This window comes from Gobio gobio, assembly GCF_949357685.1.
Source record: "Gobio gobio genome assembly, chromosome: 24".
NCBI lineage: Eukaryota > Metazoa > Chordata > Actinopteri > Cypriniformes > Gobionidae > Gobio > Gobio gobio.
In genome coordinates this window covers 12,409,606-12,434,193 of record NC_137120.1, presented here as the reverse complement: position 1 = coordinate 12,434,193, position 24,588 = coordinate 12,409,606, and the positions used below count along the sequence as shown (strand labels likewise).

At 36.3% G+C, this 24,588-nt stretch overlaps 2 protein-coding genes across 2 annotated transcripts in view; one reads left to right on the top strand and one right to left on the bottom strand.

The window, feature by feature from the left end:
- Positions 1–1,273: 1,273 nt before the first annotated feature.
- LOC307120388 (CD48 antigen-like) lies at positions 1,274–4,889 on the bottom strand. Its single transcript, XM_079807408.1, has 4 exons — positions 4,638–4,889; positions 3,488–3,805; positions 2,479–2,766; positions 1,274–2,348 (listed from the first exon to the last, which is right to left on the bottom strand). Exons 1-4 carry the CDS (start codon positions 4,687–4,689, stop codon positions 2,233–2,235), a joined length of 774 nt encoding a protein of 257 aa, XP_079663534.1. The 5' UTR covers positions 4,690–4,889; the 3' UTR covers positions 1,274–2,232.
- Positions 4,890–14,285: 9,396 nt separating this feature from the next.
- LOC307120336 (uncharacterized protein) overlaps positions 14,286–24,588 on the top strand; it is a 66,381-nt gene continuing 56,078 nt past the window's right edge. Inside the window, exon 1 of the mRNA XM_079807333.1 lies at positions 14,286–14,515. The gene's annotated coding sequence lies outside the window, so the exon portion shown is untranslated. The remainder of the gene's footprint in view (positions 14,516–24,588) is intronic.

The following is a 24,588-nucleotide window of genomic DNA, read 5'->3' as shown; positions in this document are numbered from 1 at the left end:
GGACGAGGTTCTGATCTGAAAAATTTGTATAAATAAATAAATAATAATATATTTTTTTAATTTAATTCAACATTTCTCTTTGTGTGTGTGTGTGCATGTGCATAGTATTAATTCTTGCATTTCTCTATTTCAAAGATGTCAGGGAAGGGGAAAAATAATAATCCATAATAATTTGGAATATATATATATATATATATATATATATATATATATATATATATATATATATATATATATATATATATATATATATATATATATATATATATATATATATATATATATATAATTAATTTTTTTTTTTTTTTCAGAATTTACTGTGTTGTAAATATAATTCATTCTGAAGCAATAGTATCACCAGTGTTCAATCAGCTTTGAACATAATAATATTAAACATATTTAAATCTGCATATCTTTGATATTTTAGGGTATTTTCCCATAATTTTATTAAATATAGGCTATGCTTCAGCTTTCATTTGATATTCTTAAATTTGATCTATAAATTAAATTAGAATAAGACACTGTAGGGCTGTTGCCAATCAAATTAAATAATTTACACTGAAAAATGTTATGAGATTGTTTTAAATATTTTTGAATATACAAATAAGAAATGTTGGAAAGAAAACATTAAACTAAACCACCAGTAGGTGGCAGAATGTAAACGTTGTTGTTGCGGGAATATCTAAATCTTACCCAGAAACAGCAATGCTATTTTCTGATTGGCTGTTCGGGAGCTATATTTTTTATTTAATTGGCTGGTGCGTGGCAGGGCCTTCTGAACTCTATGTGGAACTCACTTGATTCCTCTATGTGGGTTTGAAGTTAGCATAAATACAAAGCATCAAAATAAAGATGTAAGTGTAAGTTAAATAATTGTACCTACAATTCAATGAATGCTATGAAACATAATCTTGATGAAAAATTTTACTTTACTTGTAAATCAGTTTTTTTTTGTCATAAAATCAACAAATTTGCACACAGTTACATGCAATTTCTCCTGTGAGCTCAAAAAGAAGATTGGAGTTTATGATATTAAAGACCACAGCTATTTTCTGAACAGTCAAACTTACAGTGTTACAACTAACCCTGTGTTACAACCCTCCCCTGTCTCCCCTAAACTCAAAGCACAACTTTTATGAATTTAGTTTTACATTTAAATAAAGCAAAAACAACAACAACACATATTGTCTTGTACTGTATATTTTCTAACTGATTGGAATTGTGGTTTTCCTATAGCAGAGTTCCAAACAAGCCAAGAATTCCATACACTGATAAGAATTTGTAACACTTTATTTTACAGTTACACGTTACATGTATTTACTGACAAATAATGCATAATTACATGCAACTAACCCCAACCCCAATCCTAACCCTAACCATATATAAGTACATGTAGTTCATTTTTATTACACAGTCCTTAAATGCATGATTACACTGTAACACGGACACCATAAAATAAAATGTAACCAAATTATTATACCTTTCAAGTTACATCCACTAAACTCAGCACAGACCATCAGACTGCATGTTTTGACTAATCACACCATATATTTTATCTTTTTTTGTAACTTAAAGCTTTCCCGTAGAGGATGATGAAAAATAAATCCTTCAAATTTGAAAAATGAAGAAGCAAAAAAAGACAATTATATGTGGTTTACAAAATTCAAAAGGTAGGGGAAGTGGTCAACAATGATCAATAATGCTCATCAATAATAACAATAAACACAGGCAGTACCTTTTCAAAATGTACACTTTTGTACATTTAAGGTACCGATATGCACCATTTAGGTACAAAGGTGTACCTTTTTTTGAGAGTGCAGAAAAGCAGAAATATTCAGGGACCAGCCAATTTAATTTATTTTTTTTGTCATTTTTACACCACATATAATTTCAAATCAGATTTAGAAAGAACAAAGCTTTACACAACAGCAGTGATATTTTCACTAAATATTAAATTACATTTCAGTTTGTTTCTCACCAACATATGCCTTCAGAGCATGCATGGGATTAAACACATGGGACTGTTTTATGATAAGTGCAAGAAAGATATTTATTTTGTTTATGTCTTGCTCCTAACCTCAATTTTACAGTCCTGCTCTTGTTAATCAACATTATTCTTCAAATGCTGCCAGAGCTTATCCTATACTGAACACATAAGATTCTTTGTGCTGCTGTTCAAGAACATATTCACTTTGTTTCCAGGTCTCATGGTGACTTCTGCTCTCGCCTTTTCTATTTAGCATTACTGGATCTGATGTCATAAACCACAAAAGTAACAGCAGCCACGCCCACCAGAGCAGCGATGACCAATCGGATCACAGCTTCAGTAAAATCACAACAGTGGATTTCTAAAGAAAAGAAAAAAAAATAATTAAGTTGTTAAAAGAGACAATTTGTTGATTTGTTTGCAGATTTTTTTAAATACAGAAATTTGTACCAGTAACTAAACAAATGCTAATATCAGCCGTGCTGCCGTACCTGCACATGTGTGACAGAGTTGAGTGATGTCCAGATGTGTGGTCTGGTTGCTGATGGGATTGTTGAGCACACAGCTGTAAGTGTTGTTATCCTGATATTCCACCTCCAGAGGTAGAGAGAGACTGATGCGGAGATCAGACACACTGATGTTGGACAATAAACTGTTTCCTTTGTACCAGGAGAGAGTCACATGACTCACATTCACCACTGAACACACCACTGAACAATTTGATGATGATGATGAACATTGTAAAGAGTTTCTGCTGATGACAGGAACAGGCAGACGAGCTGGAAAACATGAGAAATAAAGAGAAATAAATTTGACACCCCTGTCCTAACTGCTCAGATCATGGCAGTTATTGTTATGGAGCAATTTTATGCGTCTCAATTAGACTCATCAAATTTAGTTTGATGAACGCCCTAGGAGGGGTTTGAAAATGGTGGAAAGAAAAAGTGGCACAAAATCAATTCAGGTGAAAATGTAATGTAGGTTGGCTATATTCAAAAAGATTCATTTTTAGACCAAATGCAACTTTGAGAGAATAATAATAGTCATGTCACCTTTATTTATATAGCGCTTTTTACAATGCCGATTGTTTCAAAGAAGCTTTACAGTGATAACAGGAAAATATTGCAACATAATTTGATTCGGCTGTACAGCCGCTCTGGAGAAAACAGTGATGTCATCTAGCTCAGTTCAATTATCATACAGTGTCAATGCGGGCAGATCAGTAATTTAGTTGAATATTTAGTGTCCCCACCCCAACTGAGTAAGCCAAAACCCAAAGGCGACGGGTATACCAACAGGTGCACAGCCCTTCAGTGCTCGATCCCCCCAACTGACAACCATGTTATAAAAAGCAGGCCAGAAAAAGAACAAAAAATCGGTACGCTTCTGTTTGCCTTCTCATTTACATATAAATAATTTGAAACATTAGTATTTTAATATTGCGGTTTATTCTAAAACATTTTTTTTTGTCAATAAATAAAATAAAATGAAGTTACTCACAATAGATGTTAACATTGAACTTCTTGACCTGGGTTTCTCTCTTGATGTTTAGTTGATAAAGTCCAGCGTCTGTGGTTCTGGTGTTTGTGATGGTCAGAGATCCAGTCTGATGATCCAGCTTCAGTCTGCCTCTGAATCTCCCATCAGTGCCATTCAATATTGAAATCTTACTGTCATCTATGAGAGCTATGAGAGCACCTTGATCTCCAAACTTCCACTTTATCTCATCATCTCTCTGTACTTCAAGATCAGGGTTTAGAGTGACTGAATCTCCCTCCATCACTGACACCGTTTTCACTTCATCAACACCAAACACACCTGAGGAACAAAGCAAAGTTACAAACAAATGAAAGTTTACTGCCAGAAAAGAGCTTTAATAACTACAAATGTTTAGAAAAACATTTGTAATTTTTAACAGAGAATATTGTGTTTTGTTTGGGGATGCAGTAAAAATGTTGGTGGGTGGGGGCAATTGGTAATAAATTATGCTTTAATAGCATATATTTTTAATATCATATACACATATATAAAGAATTATACAGAATTGTATACAGTAGATAAAGTAAATAATGATGAAATTAGTCTACATAGAACCAATTGTCCCCATAAGGATGTAAATCACCTGAAATCCCATCTTTGCAACCATCCAACAGCCCCATGAGAAAAAAATCAACATATAGGCTAATAAGAAATTGAGGGCATGAAACTCACAATATAGAAATCCAGAAAAGGAAATTATTTGTTTACACTAATATTAATATGCAGCGAATGTAATTTATTATTCTAAACATCATATTTGATCATATTTACATATGTCAACATTATCATATTTACAAAATTATATCAAAATATTCTGATTATAATAATTATAAATGGTTCAGTAGGCCTACTTTTTGAGAGTCTCTGTAACGTTTTGGGAATGTTATACAGGATTTGGTTCCCCAAATAACCATCATCTGTAAACTAAAGTTAGGTTCAGGTTCTGTGTTTGCTAGGTTAATAAACTAACCCTGCCACTACAAACAGTTGAGAATTAACTAAAAGCAATGCATATAATAATGCATATAAGCGAATAACAGCAAAAAGTTGAAGGATTTCTTACTCTGTATTACAAGTGCCAAAAGCTGAAGCCACGATATAGATAACTTACCATTACGAACGAGATGCCCCAAATAACAGAGCAGAGCAAACATGTGAAGCATTTTCTTCAAATATTCTCCTACGTCTCTATAGTAACATCAGTTGACAGAAATTTTACATTTACGGATACGAATCTTCATACACAAGCGTTGTAATGAAATAATAGATATAATGAAAAGAGGTGTCTACAGTGAAGTGATGTTGTGGTCGACAGTCAGTGAGAATATATCCTGTGCGCGCGCCGCCTTCATGTGCTTTTGTCGAGACCAGGAAACACAAAACATGCTTTTATCGATGTCGTTTCTCCCTTATCGTACCAGAGTTATTTGTAATTGACTCGTTGCTAATATATATATATATATATATATATATATATATATATATATATATATATATATATATATATATATATATATATATATATATATATATATATATATATATATATATATATAGCTTTAGCTTCTGAAATGTTGGCTATGTAATGTTATGAAGATACGAGAATAATATGAGATTTGTGTATTCAGTAGATCTTTTTTCCTGTCTTGTTCTGGACTGAGGGCTCTGGGTGGAGACAGCATTGAACTAAAAACTACAACGAGGCAAAAACTGATATAGCGAAGTGTCGCTTCAGTGAGAAACGAGGATGAACCAAGTAGGGCTCGCTGCAGCCTGCAAGTAGGGCTCGCTGCAGCCTGCGGTGGATGTCCAACCCGGCCCGCATCCAAGTGTGACGTCAGAGGCCAGGCCAGTGCCGCCCTGCAGCCGATTTTTAAGATTTTATTGGTCATATCAATCACAGTAGAGACTGCCTCTACACCAAACACTGATCCCTAAACCTACCCATCACTGTAACGAATTAAGTACTGATTGCCTACACCAAACTCTTTTCCCTAAACCTAACCGTCACTGTAACGAATTAAGATTGCCTACACCAAACTCTTTTCCCTAAACCTAACCGTCACTGTAACGAATTAAGTACTGATTGCCTACACCAAACTCTTTTCCCTAAACCTAACCGTCACTGTAACGAATTAAGATTGCCTACACCAAACTCTTTTCCCTTAACCTACCCGTAACTGTAACCAATGAAATTAGCTGCAGGGCGGGAGTTCTGACGTCACACTTGGATGTGGGCGGAGTTGGATATCCACCGCAGGCTGCAGCGAGCCCTACTTGGGAAATTCAGCCGAGACTACAGTGAGGGGAGGAGTGAAAAAAGTGCAGCCAAGTAGGGCTCGCTGCAGCCTGCGGTGGACGTCCAACCCGGCCCACATCCAAGTGTGACGTCAGAAGCCACGCCTATCGCCACATGCAAGTGTGACGTCAGAATCCACGCATATCTCCAATACGCCACCTTCCGTGACTTAAAACCAGGCACGTGCAGAGGAGGGGGCTTTGGGTGCTCGAGCCCCTGCCCTTTTTCAAAATGAATCAAAAGTCCCCCTCTCAGACAAATATAATGATAATATCGTGGTCAATAAAACTAAATAAATGTGATTATTATTATAACATGACATTGATGACAATGTATACAATAGTAACGAACGGCTCAAAAGTCGGACAATTTCTGTTGAGGCGTTGCCATAACGCCTTGCTATGGGTTGCGTGCGTTTTGATTGATTGCTGATTTTCCTCTGTTCGGAAGCGGCTCTCGAGACAAATATGGTCCTTTCACAGAGTGTGTGGCCTTACGGGGAAAAAAGTAAACCAATATTTTTTTTCATCCATAATCAGAGCTAATGTGTTGATTTAATTACAAATCTATATATTATATATTTTAAAGTATTACACAATTCACCAATGCCCGTTTGTCATGTATAAACACCAACCAATCGTGATCTGGCAAAGCAAGTTCAAATTCCATTGGGCATGTGAAGTGGAGCGGTAATTTTCTGTTCTTATGACAGATATTCTCTGCCTCGCGCATGTGCGCGTCAACTTGTTCAGACTTGTCTGGTGCATGCGCAGAGAGTTTTCATCTCAGCAGCGTCCAGTAACGGAGTTTTCCTGGCTTGTTTATTCCTCAAAAGTCTGTTTTTCCTTGTGTGGTATTTCTGTGCGTTAATAACTCCGTAAGTAATAATAGTTATTGTCATTGTAGATGTGTTTCAGAGTGTGTCATCGCGTAATTCAGTTGATGTCACCTCAGAAGTATTTTTGTGTCAACATACAATAGCGTAATGCTCACCTATTTGAATAATCATTGTTATTTTGTTATCAACAATGTTTATTCGTTTTTAGAAAATATTTGCTTGTAATGTATGTTGATGGAAATATGTATCAGGTCTGATCGGCATATTAACAATTGTTATACAGAGCGCACTGCTGTGCTAACGTTAAAGGCCCGGGTATACTTCACTTACCGCGCCCGGACGCGTCACGCGCGCAGCCCTGTCCGCGCGTCTTTCAAAGTATACTACACAACGGATGCGCGCGGGTGATCGCGTTCGACACATGCGCGGTAAAAAAAGTGTCTATGCTCTACCAGACATCGGAGGGCAGCACTGAGTCCTGTCATCAGCGGGACATTCGCTGGGCATGATCGGAGAAGAACTGTAGTGCATCCACCATTGCTACATAGTTTGGAAGAAACTTTTTTTTTAATTTTTTTTTAATTTATTTTTTTATTGAAAATAATAAGATTTACAAAACAAACATGGCTGCATAGAAATCGTTTCTTCATATTAGAATACAGAAAATACATAGCCTGAGAGAGCAGCTCTTAATACAAACAGGAAATTATAAACAGTCAAAAATAAAACTAAAATAAAAACAAAAACAAAAAAAAAAACTAAGATTATAATATGACACAAGGAGATTTCAGTCATTGTTCAGTTACTAACCTCAGTTGGGAAGTGTTTTAGGGTATCAAATATTTTTTGTGCTTTAGGACCTTTTAAGATTTTCAAAGATTTCATATACATTTTAAATTCATTTAAAAAAACAACAAATTTGGGAGATGATTTCACAATTCTACATTTGTGAATGAAAAATTTAGCTAGACATACGATTGTATTAATACAAAGCTCATCACCCTTGTTTTGTAATATCAATCCAAATGTTATGTCGTCTCTAGAGAAAGAGGTTGGGAGTGAAGACATCTTTAGCTTAACCCAATTATACATATCACACCAAAATGTCTGAATCACATTACATGAGAAAAATACATGGTCCGTAGTTTCAACATCATTTTCACAGAATGTACATACATTATCAACTATACCAAAGCGAAAATTCAGTAAATCTTTAGAGGGGTAAATATTGTTCATTACTTTGAAGTGTGTTTCTTTCACTTTAGGAGGTATAGGGAGTGTTAGATACATTGTTCTCAGCTTAATGATTGAAACTTTATCAAATTTTTGTAGGATGCTATTTTTATTTTGGCTGTTAGGGTAAAGATAATCAATAAAACATTTTCTAATAAAGTGATTAGTGCATTTTTTATCCAGAATATAGATCCCTTGAATTGATAGTGGGGCCAATTGTGGTTGAATCGTATAATATGTCAAAATGCTTCTTGTTAGAAGGACAAAACCTTGGGGTATTGCTTTATGTAATTTTAAAAAGTCTGATTTTGAGGGATTGAATTTATGTTTAATGCAAAATTGTTCATAATTAAAAAAATGTCCATTGGTATCCATTAAGTCGGACATGGACCATATGTTTTTCCCATACCAATCATCAAAGAATAGAGATCGGTTGCGGTGCAAAATATATCTGTTGTTCCAGAGTACACATGTATGGGGTGAGAAGTTATGTGTGTATAGCATTTTCCAATACAAGAGTATTTGTTTGTGAAACTCTGACAATGATATAGGTAATTTATTAATATTAAAGTCCGCTCTAAGAAGAAATTCTAATCCTCCAATTTTCTTGAATAAGGTCTTTGGAATACAATACCAGAAAGAGTTGCTATGTTTGATCCAAGATTTTAGCCAATTTATTTTTAAGGTTCCATTAAGGCAATCGAAATCAATAACTTTTAGTCCTCCATCTTTTGTGTCTTTAACCATATGGCTTTTTTTCATATAATGTGGTCTGTTTCTCCAAATGAAGTTTAGGTTGATTTGGTTGATAGATTTAATCAATTTGTTTGGAATGGCATTGGAATAGGCTGGGTAAATACATCTTGATAAACATTCCATTTTAGTTAGGTAAATACGACCTATGATTGATAAGTCCCTCTGTAGCCATCTATTTAATCTTGATTTGCATTCTTTAATTTTATTTTCTACATTCAGAAGTTGGCTTTGCTTTTGGTCTTTGGAAAGGTAAATTCCCAGGTATTTGATTTCTGATTTAATAGGGATATTACAGATGTTTTTCAGTGAAGTGTCGTGTACAGCAAGCAATTCACATTTTTTTAAGTTTAATGTTAGACCTGAGGCTTTTGAGAATTTTTCAATTTTGGCAATAGTTGTTGAAATTTGGTATCTATCTTTTAAGAATATCGTTGTGTCATCCGCTAGTTGGCTGATTATTATGTCTGTGCCAAGTACATTTAGTTTTTTAATATCATTACAGTTTTTAGTATAGATTGCTAGCATTTCTGTGGCTAGGATGAATAGGTATGGTGAGATGGGGCAACCTTGAGGGATACCCACATTGTTTGGAAGAAACACTGAAGAATCAAAAATTCTCTCTTTTTTTCAAGTGTGTTGTTTTTAAGCCGGTCTTTGCACACTCTTCTTCGACGGCTGAACACTGTGCTCAATACTGTGTTTATTGCCACCTAGTGGACTCTTCTGTACTGCTGGCGCATGCGCTGTTGCACGCGGACCGTCCGCGCGGTCACAAAATTTGGGCTGCGCGCGGACGGGGTGTGCGGCCGGCCGCGAGCCCTCCGAGTGACGAAAATTACGTCATGCGGGCGGTGCACGAACGCGGACGGCCGAAGTATACCCGGGCCTTAAGGGTCAAGGTCACGATATAGGGATTGATGCACCACGCCTAATATCGGCAGGCCACCTTTGAACCAATGTGAGCTAGAGAGCTCCATGATTAAGAGGTCAACTCATTTGTACCACAAATGATGTCACCACGTCATGAAGAAAGGTACAACGGTCTCAACCTAGTACGATTTAGAAGTGAAGAAAACAAACAAAACAAAAGTTAAACACAGAATTTGGTCAAAGAGTCACCGTACCGAACCAAATTAGAACAACACCAAAGTTAAACTACATTACGTCGACACGATAAACCGAGGAAAGTTAAAACGTAAACTTCAAGTTAACCTTAAGTTTAAAACTGTTAGTACTCGAATAATCTAAGGCCCTGCACCAGTACAGTGGCCAATCATGGAGGTGTTGTCTTGTTGTTTGTTGTGTATTGTGTCTGCTTCTTCTCCCTGTGCTTCTACAGCGTTCGCCGATGTCTTCATCCCAACACATCGCCTAACGAAGGGGGGAATATGTAGCAATTATGGGTGCAGACATAGTTAATGAATCTTCCAATGATTCGATCAAATGAACATCCCCGTTCACAAAGCACAATTCAGCTCCAGGAAATCGAACATCGATCACGAGGGAGATGGGGGCTTGATTCTGCCCGGAGCTACTAGTTCTGACTTCCTATGGACTCGCCACCAAACTCAGTTAAAAGAGGACAAAGGGCTCGTGGTTTTCACAAGACAAAGAAACAACCAGACCTCTGTCTTTGCAATGACCGGTAAATGAACTCCACGACACAGCAAAAACTCCAAGTAAGCTCACAGAAACTGTTAGCTTATGGAGTACATCAAATAACTGATTATTGGTCTTTCATTCAAATAGCCTTCGACATAACTTGTTAGTGTGTTTACAACTAATACACGTTAGTTAGACTATGAGGCATGTATATTACTCACAATTCATGCAATTATGTAACTATTGAATGAGTGGATGAAAAAGCATTGTGTTTGACACCGGTGTGTTCGTATGGGTATAATCCAACAGATGAGCTGAATGAAATCTTTATAGAATTGATCATGTCCTTATAGTAAGAAATTAGGTCTAAATTTATTCTCTGCTTAAGAGCAGGAAACTCAATTCTATAGTTAACCCAATTTTGTGGGAGGGGTGGAGACACAGTCACCCCTGAAGCCTAATTGGCCAGAACCCATCCAGGGGATGGGCAAATGTTTGAGTTTAATCTCAGAACACGGACGAAAAGTTCAGTTCTGTACAGTTCAGACCAGAAGCAGTGCAGAGTTCAGCTCAAGTTCGGTTCCAGTTCGGTTCGAGCTGGTTCGCAGTTCAGAGATGAGCTAAGTCCTAGCAGTTTGACCAGAGTTGAGTTCTGAACGGAGAGCTCCCAGGAGACGATCTGACGATCGTGACAGACCAATACAGAGAAAATGGGTTAACAACGATTTCATTCAGGCCATCTGCTTTTCTCTCACTTTCCTTTCTTTTACTTAAAGTTTATTTTATTTCCGTTAAGTCTCGGGTTCTGTTAAGTTTCGCCACAAAAGTCTCTCAACAACGAGTTTCTAACAGCGCGCTCCAACTTCAAACAACGCCCACAAGACTTCCATCCAGCCGCCAACACCCCACGTGGTTGGCTTCCCCAGACGTCGACCAGACCTTCAGCGAATCAAAGATCCGGGAAAATCCCTGTCCAGCCAGGAAAAGGGAACCCCCCTTGTCAGACGACACGCAAACACAAACGCAAGTAACGCCTTTTTGATTCCAAGCTGAACTGGTGCATTAGATCAAATGTAATAACCCTGCCTAAGAAACGATAGGAGGTTAAATTACTGATCAATGGTTTCTTCAGGTCATGTTTCATAAATGCATACCGTAAAACTTCAAATAATAGCCCGGGCTTCTATTTACCCAAATCGCCGAACTGCACCGGCTTGTATTTGAAACAGGCGTCTATAAGAGACAGGCCTTTAATATAGTGTTGAGATGTTCAAGCATGACGGTAGGAGGTTACCACATTATATTACGTTTTATTTATAATTAATTCGAATGTGTTTAACAAATCTTTTAATGTAAGAAATGTCTTAGATTATTGGCAGCACAAAAAACGAAACGATGTGACAGCAATGGGCAGAACAATATAAGTTACCGCTAAAATCGAGCGTATGAACTTGTTGCCCGAAACACATCAAAAAGAAAGAATGAAGGCTACCCTGTAAAACAACTGCAATCATGTGATAGAAAATTACTATATTCATCACTATCATCATCCCCGCGATTCTCAATTACAAGTTCATGGGCGAATTCCTCCTCCTCGTCGCTCTTCTCCCTCAGATCCCGCCCAGATGCGCACGGCTCTCCCTCTTTGAAACAATGTATAAGGTGATCCTTGCTTCCATCAGAAGCTACTGTCAGGCCACATACCTAAGGATAACATCCCGAAGTTAATGAAATATATCTCCTCCTTCTCCCTCGCACACACAAACACGCGCACGTCTGCGCGCAAGCATTAAAGGAATTTTTCAGCCGCTCCGTATCCAGCTTTACCCACGCTTGAAATTTGACAACTGTCAGCTTAAATGTCAAATTATACTTTTCTCCATGGTGGTATTGAGAGAATTAAGAAAAACTGAAGACTGAAAGTTCGTTAACCTCTTTGTTATGCTGATAGTGATGAGTCGTTCATGAACGGTTCCGTCTGTCACGTGAAATCTAATCAAAACATTGAACAGACGATCTGACAGGTTTGAGAAGATCAAATACAGCCCGATACTAAAAAACAGACCCGGCGTCTATTTGAGACCGGCCTTTATTTACCCAAACCTGTCGTCGCACCAGGCGTTTAAAAGAGACCGGCGTCTATTTGGGACTCGGCTATTATTTGAAGTTTTACGGTAGATTGCTTAGGATTTCATAATTTCTCTCTCTTAGAACTTATTCTTTCCTCACCTTCTTCCTTTCTGCAACGTGTGAATGTGCGAGCGTGTGTGTTTATGTTAGATATTAGTTTGATGTGTTAGATTAATCAATAAAGTTCCGTTTGTATTCAAAGATAACTGTTCTTGTGTTATGTGCTTATCAATTTAATGTCTTGAACTGCCGATCTAAGTTACCTGGCTGTTCAATAGTGTTTCACTATTATTCGGATATTAATATCCGCTGCAGAGTTGATATTTACGGCCCGTTCAAATGAACGCTAGAAGAGTCATTTGCTCGGCTGTAAAATAGACTCTCAAAATTCCCTATGAATTCATTAAATTCATTCATTTGAGCTAAATATACATGTTTCCCTTTAACAGAGCCCCCTTTAAGTTCTTACATATCGGCGGACGAATAAGTTAAGGGGTAAACATTAATTCTGAATTATTTATAATATATAGTGTCATTCGAGTCTTTCATTTTAATTCAGTTCCCCGTTGAGTTATTATTTTATCTGACTCATAGTCGCTACACAAATATAGCCTATACATGCACGCACAGTTTTAACACAACTTTAATCAAATTTTTTTCTTATTCCATGACTTAATATATGACAGAACTACGACTTTGCATGCTCGTAGTTTCTTTGCGCTTTATTTGAAGTGATATACAGCGCAGCACAATTGCGTGTGGTGTTTAAGAGCACTGTAAACCCGAATGTTCATGTTAATTAAATAGATTAAGTAGTGTATACTCAAAGTTTTAGAAAAAGTTCTACTAACTTAATTATTTCAAGTTGGTGTAACATGGTCTTCCTTTTGAGTAATTTCAACTAATATTTTTTGATTAAATGGAACTTTTTTGTGAATAAGTAAACATAACTTAAAAACATAAATTAAGTACAACTTAATAGAATTAAGTAATTACACACTATAAATCCTAATTTTACGGAAAATAACTCTAAATTGTTTACAGTATTTTCCTGTAATTTTGAATTATGTTTGAAACTGTAAAATTACAAACAATATCTTTAAATAAACAACTTGACTGTTATTTTAAGGATTATATCATTAATGACAAATTACAGTAATTCTCATTTTTATAAAGGAAAATTACTGTATTATTTATACAGTATTTTTCTGTTTTCATAAATTACATACAAATGTATGTAAAATTACAGAACAATTTAACATTATTCTTTGTAATTTTAAAGTAAATCTTATTAGTTTCACTGAAAAATAAAATCGTAAAAAAATGGTAAATGACTGGCAGCTATGGCTGCCAAACAAAAAAACGTAAAATTTCTTAATTCAAATAAAGTGCAAAAACTTTACATAAATTTACATTCAAACTTTGAGAGTAAACTGTTATTTTACAGATTTTTCCTTATTTAAATTAAGATATTTTACTTTAATTTTATGTTTTTGTTTGGCAGCCGTTGCTGCCAGTCATTTAACTTTTTTAATTATTATTTTTTTACAGTGTAGGTGTATTTTTACATTCAAACTGTAATTCTGGATACAAATATAACAAACTATATAGGAAACTAAATATCAAACAATAATCTGTTTTTTAAAGAGTACATCTGCACTGCTCTCCAGGTTGAAACTTTCAAGCCTCTGCCCACACCACAAAACACCACTTGATCAATTAATTAAATACAACAGCAAATAAAAATAAATATACACATTTGCAAACTGTAGATTAAAACAAACATTATTATTTGTAAGGTTATTTGCTGTCGTTTTGTTACGTGTTCACTTGAGCGTGATTGGTCATTCTGAACGTCATCTAGAAATCTGGCCAATGACAGTGCGCGCCTTCTACCGTTCAGATTTGAAAATGCACCCGTTGCCGTTGGAGTGCTCTGCTCGCGCGCGCGGCAATTCTAATCTGCAACAGGACTGCTTCGTCGGTCCATTAATGGCATCACATGGATCATTTTACATCTGTTAAAATCTTATTTTGGACGAATTTTGATTGTGGGATGTCGACTGAGAACGAAAAACATGGATATGAACAGACATTTAAGTTACCAATGGCGGACAACAGACGGCAGAAGGTAAATAAATCCCTTTATATTTTTTCTACTGTCACATCAACATATAACTTAGTGCATTAAAGTTATATGCTAATCGCGAATAACTTGCATATTCTGTTTCTGTGTTTTGTTATGTTGTAATACTGTTAAGCTAGGACTGGGCACAATGACGATGATAGTGACTATCCAATATTGCACACAATTATCTCAAAATCCCTGTCATGTGAGGTATTCGCTTGATTTAAACAGTCAGTTATGTTTGAAGTAACGTTAGAGTTAACCCCTTCAGACCTGAATTATGTTTCAAGTTTCTGAAAAATATAAAAGTACATTTTCCCAGCTCATGAGGCTTCTATAAATGAGACCAAATAAAAATAATACAAATTTCAACACTCTTTAATTGCAATATTTTTTGTCCATTTCAATGGACGTCAGGTTAAAACAGGTGTACTTCACAAAAATTTACCAACATGAAAAAATAATAATAAACATAAAAATTGTTGGTCTATACTTAAAGCTTCTTCTCAAGGTCAAGAACTTGAACAATATATCATTTCAACTTTAATTTTGAGGTTTTTGTTTTACAGATTGCACATTTGTTTATTCCTAACAAAATAAACCTAAGAATGAATCAGTGCAGTCACGTTCATTTCCTGTGTGCATCTTTGAAACAATTTCTCTGTGACACAAAGCAGTAGTGCACCTTGCACTTATCACAGAAGATGTGTGTTTTCCCAGAACAACCTTCCAATTTGCATATTGTTGCTTCTTTTTTTGTATCGTAATTTGGCCACTGAATATCACTCTTTTTTGTGATATTTGTAAAAGGATCAACACCAAGTACTGGTTCTACATCTGCCTCATGCTCATAATCTTCTCTGTCTTCTAGATCCTGTCTTTCTTCTGCCTCAATCTCAATTTCTTCCCCAACTACTGGTAGTGGCTCATCTCTGTCCTCCCCTGAAATGATTAGCAAAAACTGTCCCTTATAAAACAACTTCATACAAGTTTTATATTTTAATTTATTTTTACAGGAAAGAAATTAAACTGTATTTCCAATAAAACATTATTAGATAAATTTAGGGACATCTAATTGTATGAAAAGTCTTAACTAACTAACTAACTAACTAACTATCCCTAATTTTCATTCTACACTCACCAATTGTTGGAGATCTAACATCATCTGCATTTCCATCTTCATCTTCCTCATCACTCCACATAAAGTCAACATCTGAGATATTTCCATCAGCTATATGTTCAAGCACTTCAAGAACTGTATATTCTGCATATTAAATAGTTTCAAAAATGTATTAGTACTGTGACAGATTTTTTATATATATAAGAAATTTCAATCAGCATTGCTGGACATGTGTTTTCAGTAGCAGCCTTTTGAACCCACTGTCCATTCAAATGGACAGACACATTTGAAAAAATCCTGATTTTAAACTTGCAGTTCTACAATCGATTTTTAACTTAAATTAATAAGTTAAATCCTTCTATTTTGCATACAAACTATGAAATACTGGCAAACATATCAAACATTGTAAATAAAACCATAGAAAATGTTGCTTACTTCTGTGTTTGGAATAAAGTGCTGCCATGCTTCTCTTCAATGTAGTGTTTTGTTTTTAAATTACCACATGCAGAGCTTTACTGCCATTTGATTGGATGACAAACGTCCAATCTCATGGAGTGCAGGCTTTAAACTAGGTGAAATGCACCAAAAGTAAAAAAAAGGGGAGGTGACATGTGATGTCCATTGTAATGGACGCAGGGTCTGAATGGGTTAAACAGTTCAAGTTAACGTGGGGAATCCCGGATGCTTGTCATCGTGCTTTCCTTCTTAAAGGGGCAGCAGCTTAATAAACTGCCGTCTCATAATTTGAATCAAACAACAAAAGACTAGAGAAGACCTTCTGCGTTTTTAAGAATCAAGTGATATTAATGTATAGAATGTCATACAGTGAAGACTAAGCAGTATTATTCTGTAGTATTTCTTAATAAAATATCTATAAAATAACTATACTGTGATATTGTTATTGTGAAATAAAATTTCTCATGTATGTAGAATAATATGGTCATAATGCCCATCCCTACTGTCAGCTAGTTTTAAGATCAAGCTTGTCATAAAACAGGGTATCTGCAGGTTTCACCAAGTCAAATTTAAGACTTTTTAAGACCTTTTCAAGACCATTATGAATTAAATTTAAGACCTATATCACGCAATTTAAAAAAAAAAAACGTACAAAAGGAAATGCAGAATCACAAAATTACTTGCAAAATTAATTTATTCAAATTGAACAAAGTATTAGTAAACTTGCACTTCCTCATAGCTCAATCCCACCAGGATTAATATACAAACACACTACCGGTCTAAAGTCTGAGAACGGTAAGATTTTTTAATGTTTTTACATTCTGCTCACCAATGCTGCATTTATGTTATTAAAAATACAAAAAGCTGTAATATTGTGACAGTTCTGTTGTGACAATTTTCTATGTGAATATATAGTAAAGTGTCATTTATTACTGTGATCAAAGCTGAATTTAACATCATTACTCCAGTCTTCAGTGTCACATGATCCTTCACTAAATCACTAATCATTCTCATATGAGGATCTGATGATCAACAAACATTTATGATTATTATCAGTGTTGAAAACAGTTGTGTAAAACATATTTTTTTTTATTCTTTGATGGATAAAAAAAAAGTAAAACAAAAAAAAGATTTCTGAAGGATTATGTGACTCTAAAGTCTGGAGCAATGATGCTGAAAATTCAGCTTTGAATCACAGAAATAAATTATATTTTAAGATATATATTGAAATATAAAATAGTTATTTTAAATCGTAAACATTTTTTTTTTAAATATAATAATAATTCACAATAATACTGTTTTTGCTGTATTTTGGATCAAATAAACGCAGCCTCGGTGAGCAAGAGAGACTTCTTTAAAAAACATTTAAAAAATCGAACCGTTCTCAAACTTTTGACCGGTAGTGTGTGTGTATGATACATTTTTTTGTGAGATCAGAATTACTGATTTTGTGGAGGTCATTTTCAGAAATGTGCATGTTTTTTTTTTTTTTCATAATTAGGATGCCACATTTACCATATCATTATATTACAAACAGTGCTTTAAGTTTAGGTAGGCTACTGTTTGTTTTTCCCCGTTGTTGTTGTTTGATTAATACTATCGACACAGGCAGGAGGGGGGGTATAGGCTAGGCTATATTGGATTGCTTTCACTTTAAAGAGCACCTATCATGGAATTTTGAAATTTACCTTTCATGTAGTGTGTAACATAGATCTAAGTGAACAAAAACATCCTGTGATTGCTTGAAATATGACAGTGCACCGTATATATAGTTATTTTCTTTCAAAAGTAAGAGTCGACTCGGAGTCATTTTTAAGAATCGTTAGAAGACCGAAGCTTTTTCTCTGACTAGATGACGTCAACTTGTCAAGTTATTTGAATACGATACGCCCACTTATTGCGCTCCAAGACGCCAGTGAAAACTAGAAAACATCATGGCGACGAGACACTGTGTTCTGAAGTGCCACTCAAAAGCAAACTTCTTTCATCTGCCCAAGGATGAGCATTTGAAGACTAAGTGGCTTGAAGACAAACCATACATCGTCGCGATTGTGTGTTTATTAGTCGTCAAATGTATGTTTCGCGATCTCAGGAAGATTTTATTATGGACTTCTATTATGGCACATGGTTCTTCTTCGTCTGTCTGTACATGGACTACATGTGCACAGAGCGCCCTCCGGCTGCCAGTATGAATTGAAAACAACACAGAAGAGACTCAATCGCTCATGATTAGGCTATAACTGCCCATTTTGAGGAAGTATTGAATAAAAAATACTCCTCTGTTTAGAAATTTGACACAGACATATGAGAATCTATCAATATGTCTCCTCATCTGCACACTTTTGAACTAAAAGCCCTGAGGGATGTTGATTTGTCGCGAGTCTTCGTGAGGAGAATAGAGGAGTTTTTTTATGAATGAGATCAGCTGAGGCTCATATTACAATCAAACGGTTCCGACGCGGTTTTCATATTCATAACTCCTGACACATATTAACAAATTACTGTCACTATAAGACTTTGATGGGCGTTCCGTTTCCGAAAATATCTGCACAGACCATAGACGGCACAGACTATACCAATCACAACTGACTGGGTCATCGGACCAATCACCGCAGATTAGCGTCACGTAAAGGCGGGGTTTTGAAAAGTGAATCACTAAAGGAATCATTTGAGAATCGCTGTCAAAACAGGTAAAAATAAATGCATATTATAAGAAAACGAAAGTCTTTTTTGTCATTGCATGCATGCAAAACTGTTGTTGGGGACTTCTAAAACAATATTTGGAACATTTTAAATGCCATGATAGGTGCTCTTTAAGACCTACAGTTTACGAGCCCATATGGATATCTATGAATGAGCCTAGATTCGGTTCACTCGCACGAGCGCTGACAGACGGCAAACGCATGCAGAATCCGCGGCCAGTCTGACATCAGTCCGTGTGTCAGTAGCGAATGAGTTCGGGGTTTCCATCGCTTTTTAAACTCTTTGTTTAGTGCTATCGGGCATATCATACTTTTTACATACGTTTGATGTGTCTGTGGTACAATCAGAGAGAGCCTCGCGCCAATAACACGAAAGCTGATTGGCTGCTATATAAGATGCATGTTGGTCTCTCACTAGCGAAAAAACGAACAACACACACACACACACTCTCTCTCTCTCTCTCTCTCTCTCTCTCTCTCTCTCTCTCTCTCTCTCTCTCTCTCTCTCTCTCTCTCTCTCTCTCTCTCTCTCTCTCTCTCTAAAACATTGCGGGAGCATTTCAATGAGCAATGGAGTAGCGTTACATGGACGTAGGAAAATTAAGACCCGTTTAAAATTATTTAAGACCTAGAACTCAATACTTCAGCGAATTTAAGACTTTTAAGGCCTTAAAGGTCCCATGGCATGAAATTTTCATTTTATGAGGTATTTCAACATTAATATGAGTTCCCCTAGCCTGAATATTGTCCCCAAGTGGATAGAAATGTTGATCGGTGTAAAACCGAGTTCTGGCTGTCTCTCTCTGCCTTTGAGAAAATGACAGGCCAGACGAGCCAATCCTGACGTCTCCTGGTTTGACGTCCAAGCAGGAACGGTTTCCTCCCTTTCCTCCGCCCAGAGAATCTGGCACGCCCATGCAAACACTCGAGATCATTAACTTGTGTTACTTGTGAACGAGTGAACACTGGCAGTTTCTCAGTGTTTGGATGTACAAATGAAAACAGAAGTCTTTCTTCAGTTCCTTCTGATCTGTGATCATTGATTTCTGATGTGTAGCTAATTATTTATTATTCGTGCACACGCTGCGGCTTCTCTCTCTCCCGACAGAACGGTGTTTTCGTGTTTTCTATCTTGTGAGTCAGTGTTTTGTACGTCCTCGTCGCGTCTATCTGTTCTAAAATGTGCATACAGTCTTTTCTGTTTAACATCAGCAGTAACATCTTTAGAGATAAACCTCACACACGCCGAAGCTCGGCCTTCAACATCCCCGACCCCCAGTACTGCATCTGGCCCACAGCGGAGGCACCAAACGCGGCGTGAGATTAAGCAGAAGGAGGGTAAGCGTGAGGGTATCTGGCCTAGGCTAGCCAGCTTTCCCCACAATAAACTGGATTACATTCGATTACTGCTGTTGTGTCTTTGTTTGCGCTGTGTAAGTTACTCAATGCGCATCACTGACGCTATTCATATGATTGGAACATATCTAGAAATAATGCTTTAATCAAACTTACTAACTCGTTCATCTCGCTGTAATGGTACATTGCATGTGTTACAAAGTTGGTAGAATAATGATGAAGAGGACTCGGTGTGACTGGGACTCGTGTTTATTCAGAACTCTCAGATACAAACACAATAAACTCGCGCTGACTGACAGCGCTCTCATAACTCAGTAGTTACTATAAATAACTTTGTTAGCAATCGCTCCGTCTCCGTGATGTCCGGTTCGCGAACGAATCATTCTTTTGAATCGGTTCTTTTTAGTGAACCGAACCAGTTCACCAAATCGGACTGAATCGTTCTAAACGGTTCGCGTCTCGAGTCAGCGCTGATCCATAATTTACTAACTTTCTGACATGAGTGACAGCCCCTCTGACTAGAAATAAACTAATAACCTGAAGTATATTCTAGTAACTACAACAGTTCACCCTGAACTGAGACATGCTGAGAGAACTGATGTGAAGTGAACACAGGTCCATCTGTCTCTGGCAGACTCGTGCCTGCTCGTGCCTCGTTAAACCACGCCCCCTCCGCTCATTTAAAATGCAAAGATGTCAGCCAATCACAACAGTGGGCGTTTTTCCTGAAGTCTCACAGCAGACACGCCTCTTGAAGCAGGGCAGTCAGCCACAGGGCAAACAGCAGTATAGAAAAAATGCCTTTTATTTCTAAATTATGACATTTTATGATGTAAAAATCATACTAACAATATAAGTACACCTCAGGAAACACTATAAAATAATAGAAAAATGCCATGCCATGGGACCTTTAAAATTTTGCTTTTGAATTTAAAGACATTTAAGACTTTTTAAGATCCCGCGGGTACCCTGTAAAAGTAAAGGAGTTTTGGAATGAGTTATCTGAGAACACTGTCATGTACACTCATTCAGCAGAGAGGACAGGAATCCACCATCCTTGGACTCTGAAGAATTACAGGCAAACCAGGATTTTACTGTGATCTACTGTGAAGTTTTTGTATGGACCTGGTGAGTACATTTTGCAAGTCCATGTCTCTGTCAGTAAGTTGATAATTAATATTAATGTTTTATCAAATAAATTAATATTCATTTGTGTGTGTGTGTATGTTTCTTCCCCCCTTATGATCCTGAAGTTTTGGGAATGAAAATCTGCCACATGATCTTCAGAGGAAGTGAGTATTCATGTCATAGCCAACATTAATACTGTTACGGTACGTACCTTCTTGAGTTTAAAAGCATAGCTCACTCAAAATGAAAACTCCCTCATCGTTTTCTCACCCTCATATCTTATCAAACTTGTATGACTTTCTTCTGTGAAACAAAATATTTTGAATAATGTTGGTAACCAAGCTACATTGGACCAAATTTTATACATAATAATTACCAATAACCATATCAAAGCTGAGCGGACTCTGTGTTCATATAGCCAGAATATCTCAATGTCAAATGCTGTTTAAAGGGAAGGTACAAAAACAAAATCCTCCCTTTTTAAGGACTTTTCAGTGAATCAATGTCTTTTTCTTTCTTTCTTTTACAGATCTAGCTGATTATTGGAGATTTGGAAGAGGATTGCTCATTATCTGCTGTGTCTGTCCCTTCTTGTGCAGAATCATGGACCTGTTGTATGTTTGGATTTATATTTCTTATAACACTATATAGCTTGGATTCTGAATTAAAAGGTAAATGTTTGTCCACATATATTATCAGAGCTATATTGAGCCCTCGGGGGTCAGTTGAATATAGAGGAAAAGAACAAACTTATTTGGAAAATACAAAGTAAATACAAAACAGTAAATGGCACAATTTGTTATTTTGTTATAAGGTGAAATCATGACCTCATCATGATATTAGTAACCCTAACTTACAAGATAAATGCAATTTTTAGTTTTTCAATTCCTCCTGGGGGCTCTGAAGAATTTGTTTACATAAATTTACATCAGAATAATACAAGTTTTAGAATCAATAGTGAATCCGTGACAATCTTGTAAATGTATCAATTTTATACTTTTTTTTTCAGTTTGAAATTTTATTCAACTTTAAAAATTTGATGAAACTGTTCCGCTGTTATCTGTATTTGAAATGTATTATGTATTGTATTGTTTACAGACTGTATTTTTTCTTCCAAAATAAAACTGTAAATTTAACACTTGATTGAATTTTTTTTATTGTAATAATCTGTAAAATAACTTTTTCTGCAGAATTTTTAGTACTGTCACTTTATTTAAGATGTTTGATCATAATAATCTTGGAAAAATCAGTTTTACACTGTTAAAAATGGTAAATGACTGGCAGCTACAGCTGCCAAACAAAAACCGTAAAATTAAAGTAAAATATCTTAATTTAAACAAGGAAAAATCAGTAAAATAACAGTTTAAAACTGTATAAAAAATGGTAAATGACTGGCAGCTACGGCTGCCAAACAAAAACCGTAAAATTAAAGTAAAATATCTTAATTTAAAGGGTTAGTTCACCCAAAAATGAAAATTCTGTCATTAATTACTCACCCTCATGTCGTTGGACACCCGTAAGACCTCCGTTCATATTCGGAACACAAATGAAGATATTTTAGTTGAAAGCTGATGCTGAGAAAGGCTTCATATAGGCCTCCATTGGCATTCAGTACATTGACACTTCCAAGATCCATGAAAGGCACTTAAAACGTCGTTACAAAGTCTATCTCACCACAGTGGCTCTACAATAATCATACAATGCGACGACAATAGTTTTTGTGCGCAAAAAAAAATCAAAATAACACCTTTATCCAACTTGTTCTCGACTTCCGTGTATGCCTCCACGACGCATGCGCGAGAATATGACGCAGATCCGGCGTTCGGACAGATGACCCAGAAGCGATTTGTTTACGAGCAGAGGAAGACGCGCGTGTCTAAGCTGTTGGATTCTACATTGATCGTGCTTTAGGTCTCGGCGTAGTGCTCAAAATGGGGTTAGAGTGTGTATTTCATCGATTCCCGAACACCGGCGCTACGTCATATTCTCGCGCATGCGTCGTGGAGGCACACACGGAAGTCGAGAACAAGTTGGATAAAGGTGTTATTTTGATTTTTTTTTGCGCACAAAAACTATTGTCGTCGCATTGTATGATTATTGTAGAGCCACTGTGGTGAGAGACTTTGTAACAACGTTTTAAGTGCCTTTCATGGATCTTGGAAGTGTCAATGTACTGAATGCCAATGGAGGCCTGTGTGAAGCCTTTCTCAGCCATCAGCTTTCAACTAAAATATCTTCATTTGTGTTCCGAATATGAACGGAGGTCTTACGGGTGTCCAACGACATGAGGGTGAGTAATTAATGACAGAATTTTCATTTTTGGGTGAACTAACCCTTTAAACAAGGAAAAAAATCTGTAAAATAACAGTGTTTTTCACTAAAACTTTTAATGTAATGCAATGCATTCTGGGTGCATCATGCGAAACTCATCCATGGCTCCCATAATGCATTGCGGCATGAAGCGTGTCACCATGGTTGAGATTCATAGGCTGATTCTTGATGTCTGTGTGTGAGTAAATCTCACAGGAGGTCAAAGTACTCAACATACAATCTATTTTATAACTTATTCAGCTTTTCTGATTAAAACCATGCTGGATCTCAATTGCCTCAAAATTTTAAGTTTGAGTCACATGTTTTTAAGTAAACAAACAACATATTTGACTACCGTGTACTTAAAGCAATGACAACACAAAGCAATAATCTTTTGTTTTGTTAACATAAAATGGTGTGGTTGTGTACTTATTTTTTAAAGTTCTGTGAAAACTGAAAACTTTGTTATAATAACTGAAAATAATTGAGTTGCCTTAACAGAAAACTGTAAGTCATATTAACTGCAAATATTTGAGTTGAGCTAAATGAGCACTTTAATTTAACTGTTATCAAAAGGTACAAGTAGCAGGTAATCCAACCTTTTAAGTTCTGGAAAATTGTGACTTAAGTTATCCAACTTAAAAAATTTGAGGCAATAGATTGCCTCAATTTTTTTGAGTTCTGGGAACTTATTCGGGTTTACAGTGAGTGCGTGCTGCGAGCACAGTTTAAAGGTCCCATGGCATGAAATTTTCATTTTATGAGGTATTTCAACATTAATATGAGTTCCCCTAGCCTGAATATTGTCCCCAAGTGGATAGAAATGTTGATCGGTGTAAACCCGAGTTCTGGCTGTCTTTCTCTGCCTTTGAGAAAATGACAGGCCCGACTAGCCAATCCTGAAGTCTCCTGGTTTGACGTCCAAGCAGGAACGGTTTCCTCCCTTTCCTCCGCCCAGAGAATCTGGCACGCCCATGCAAACGCTCGAGTGAATAGCTTAATAG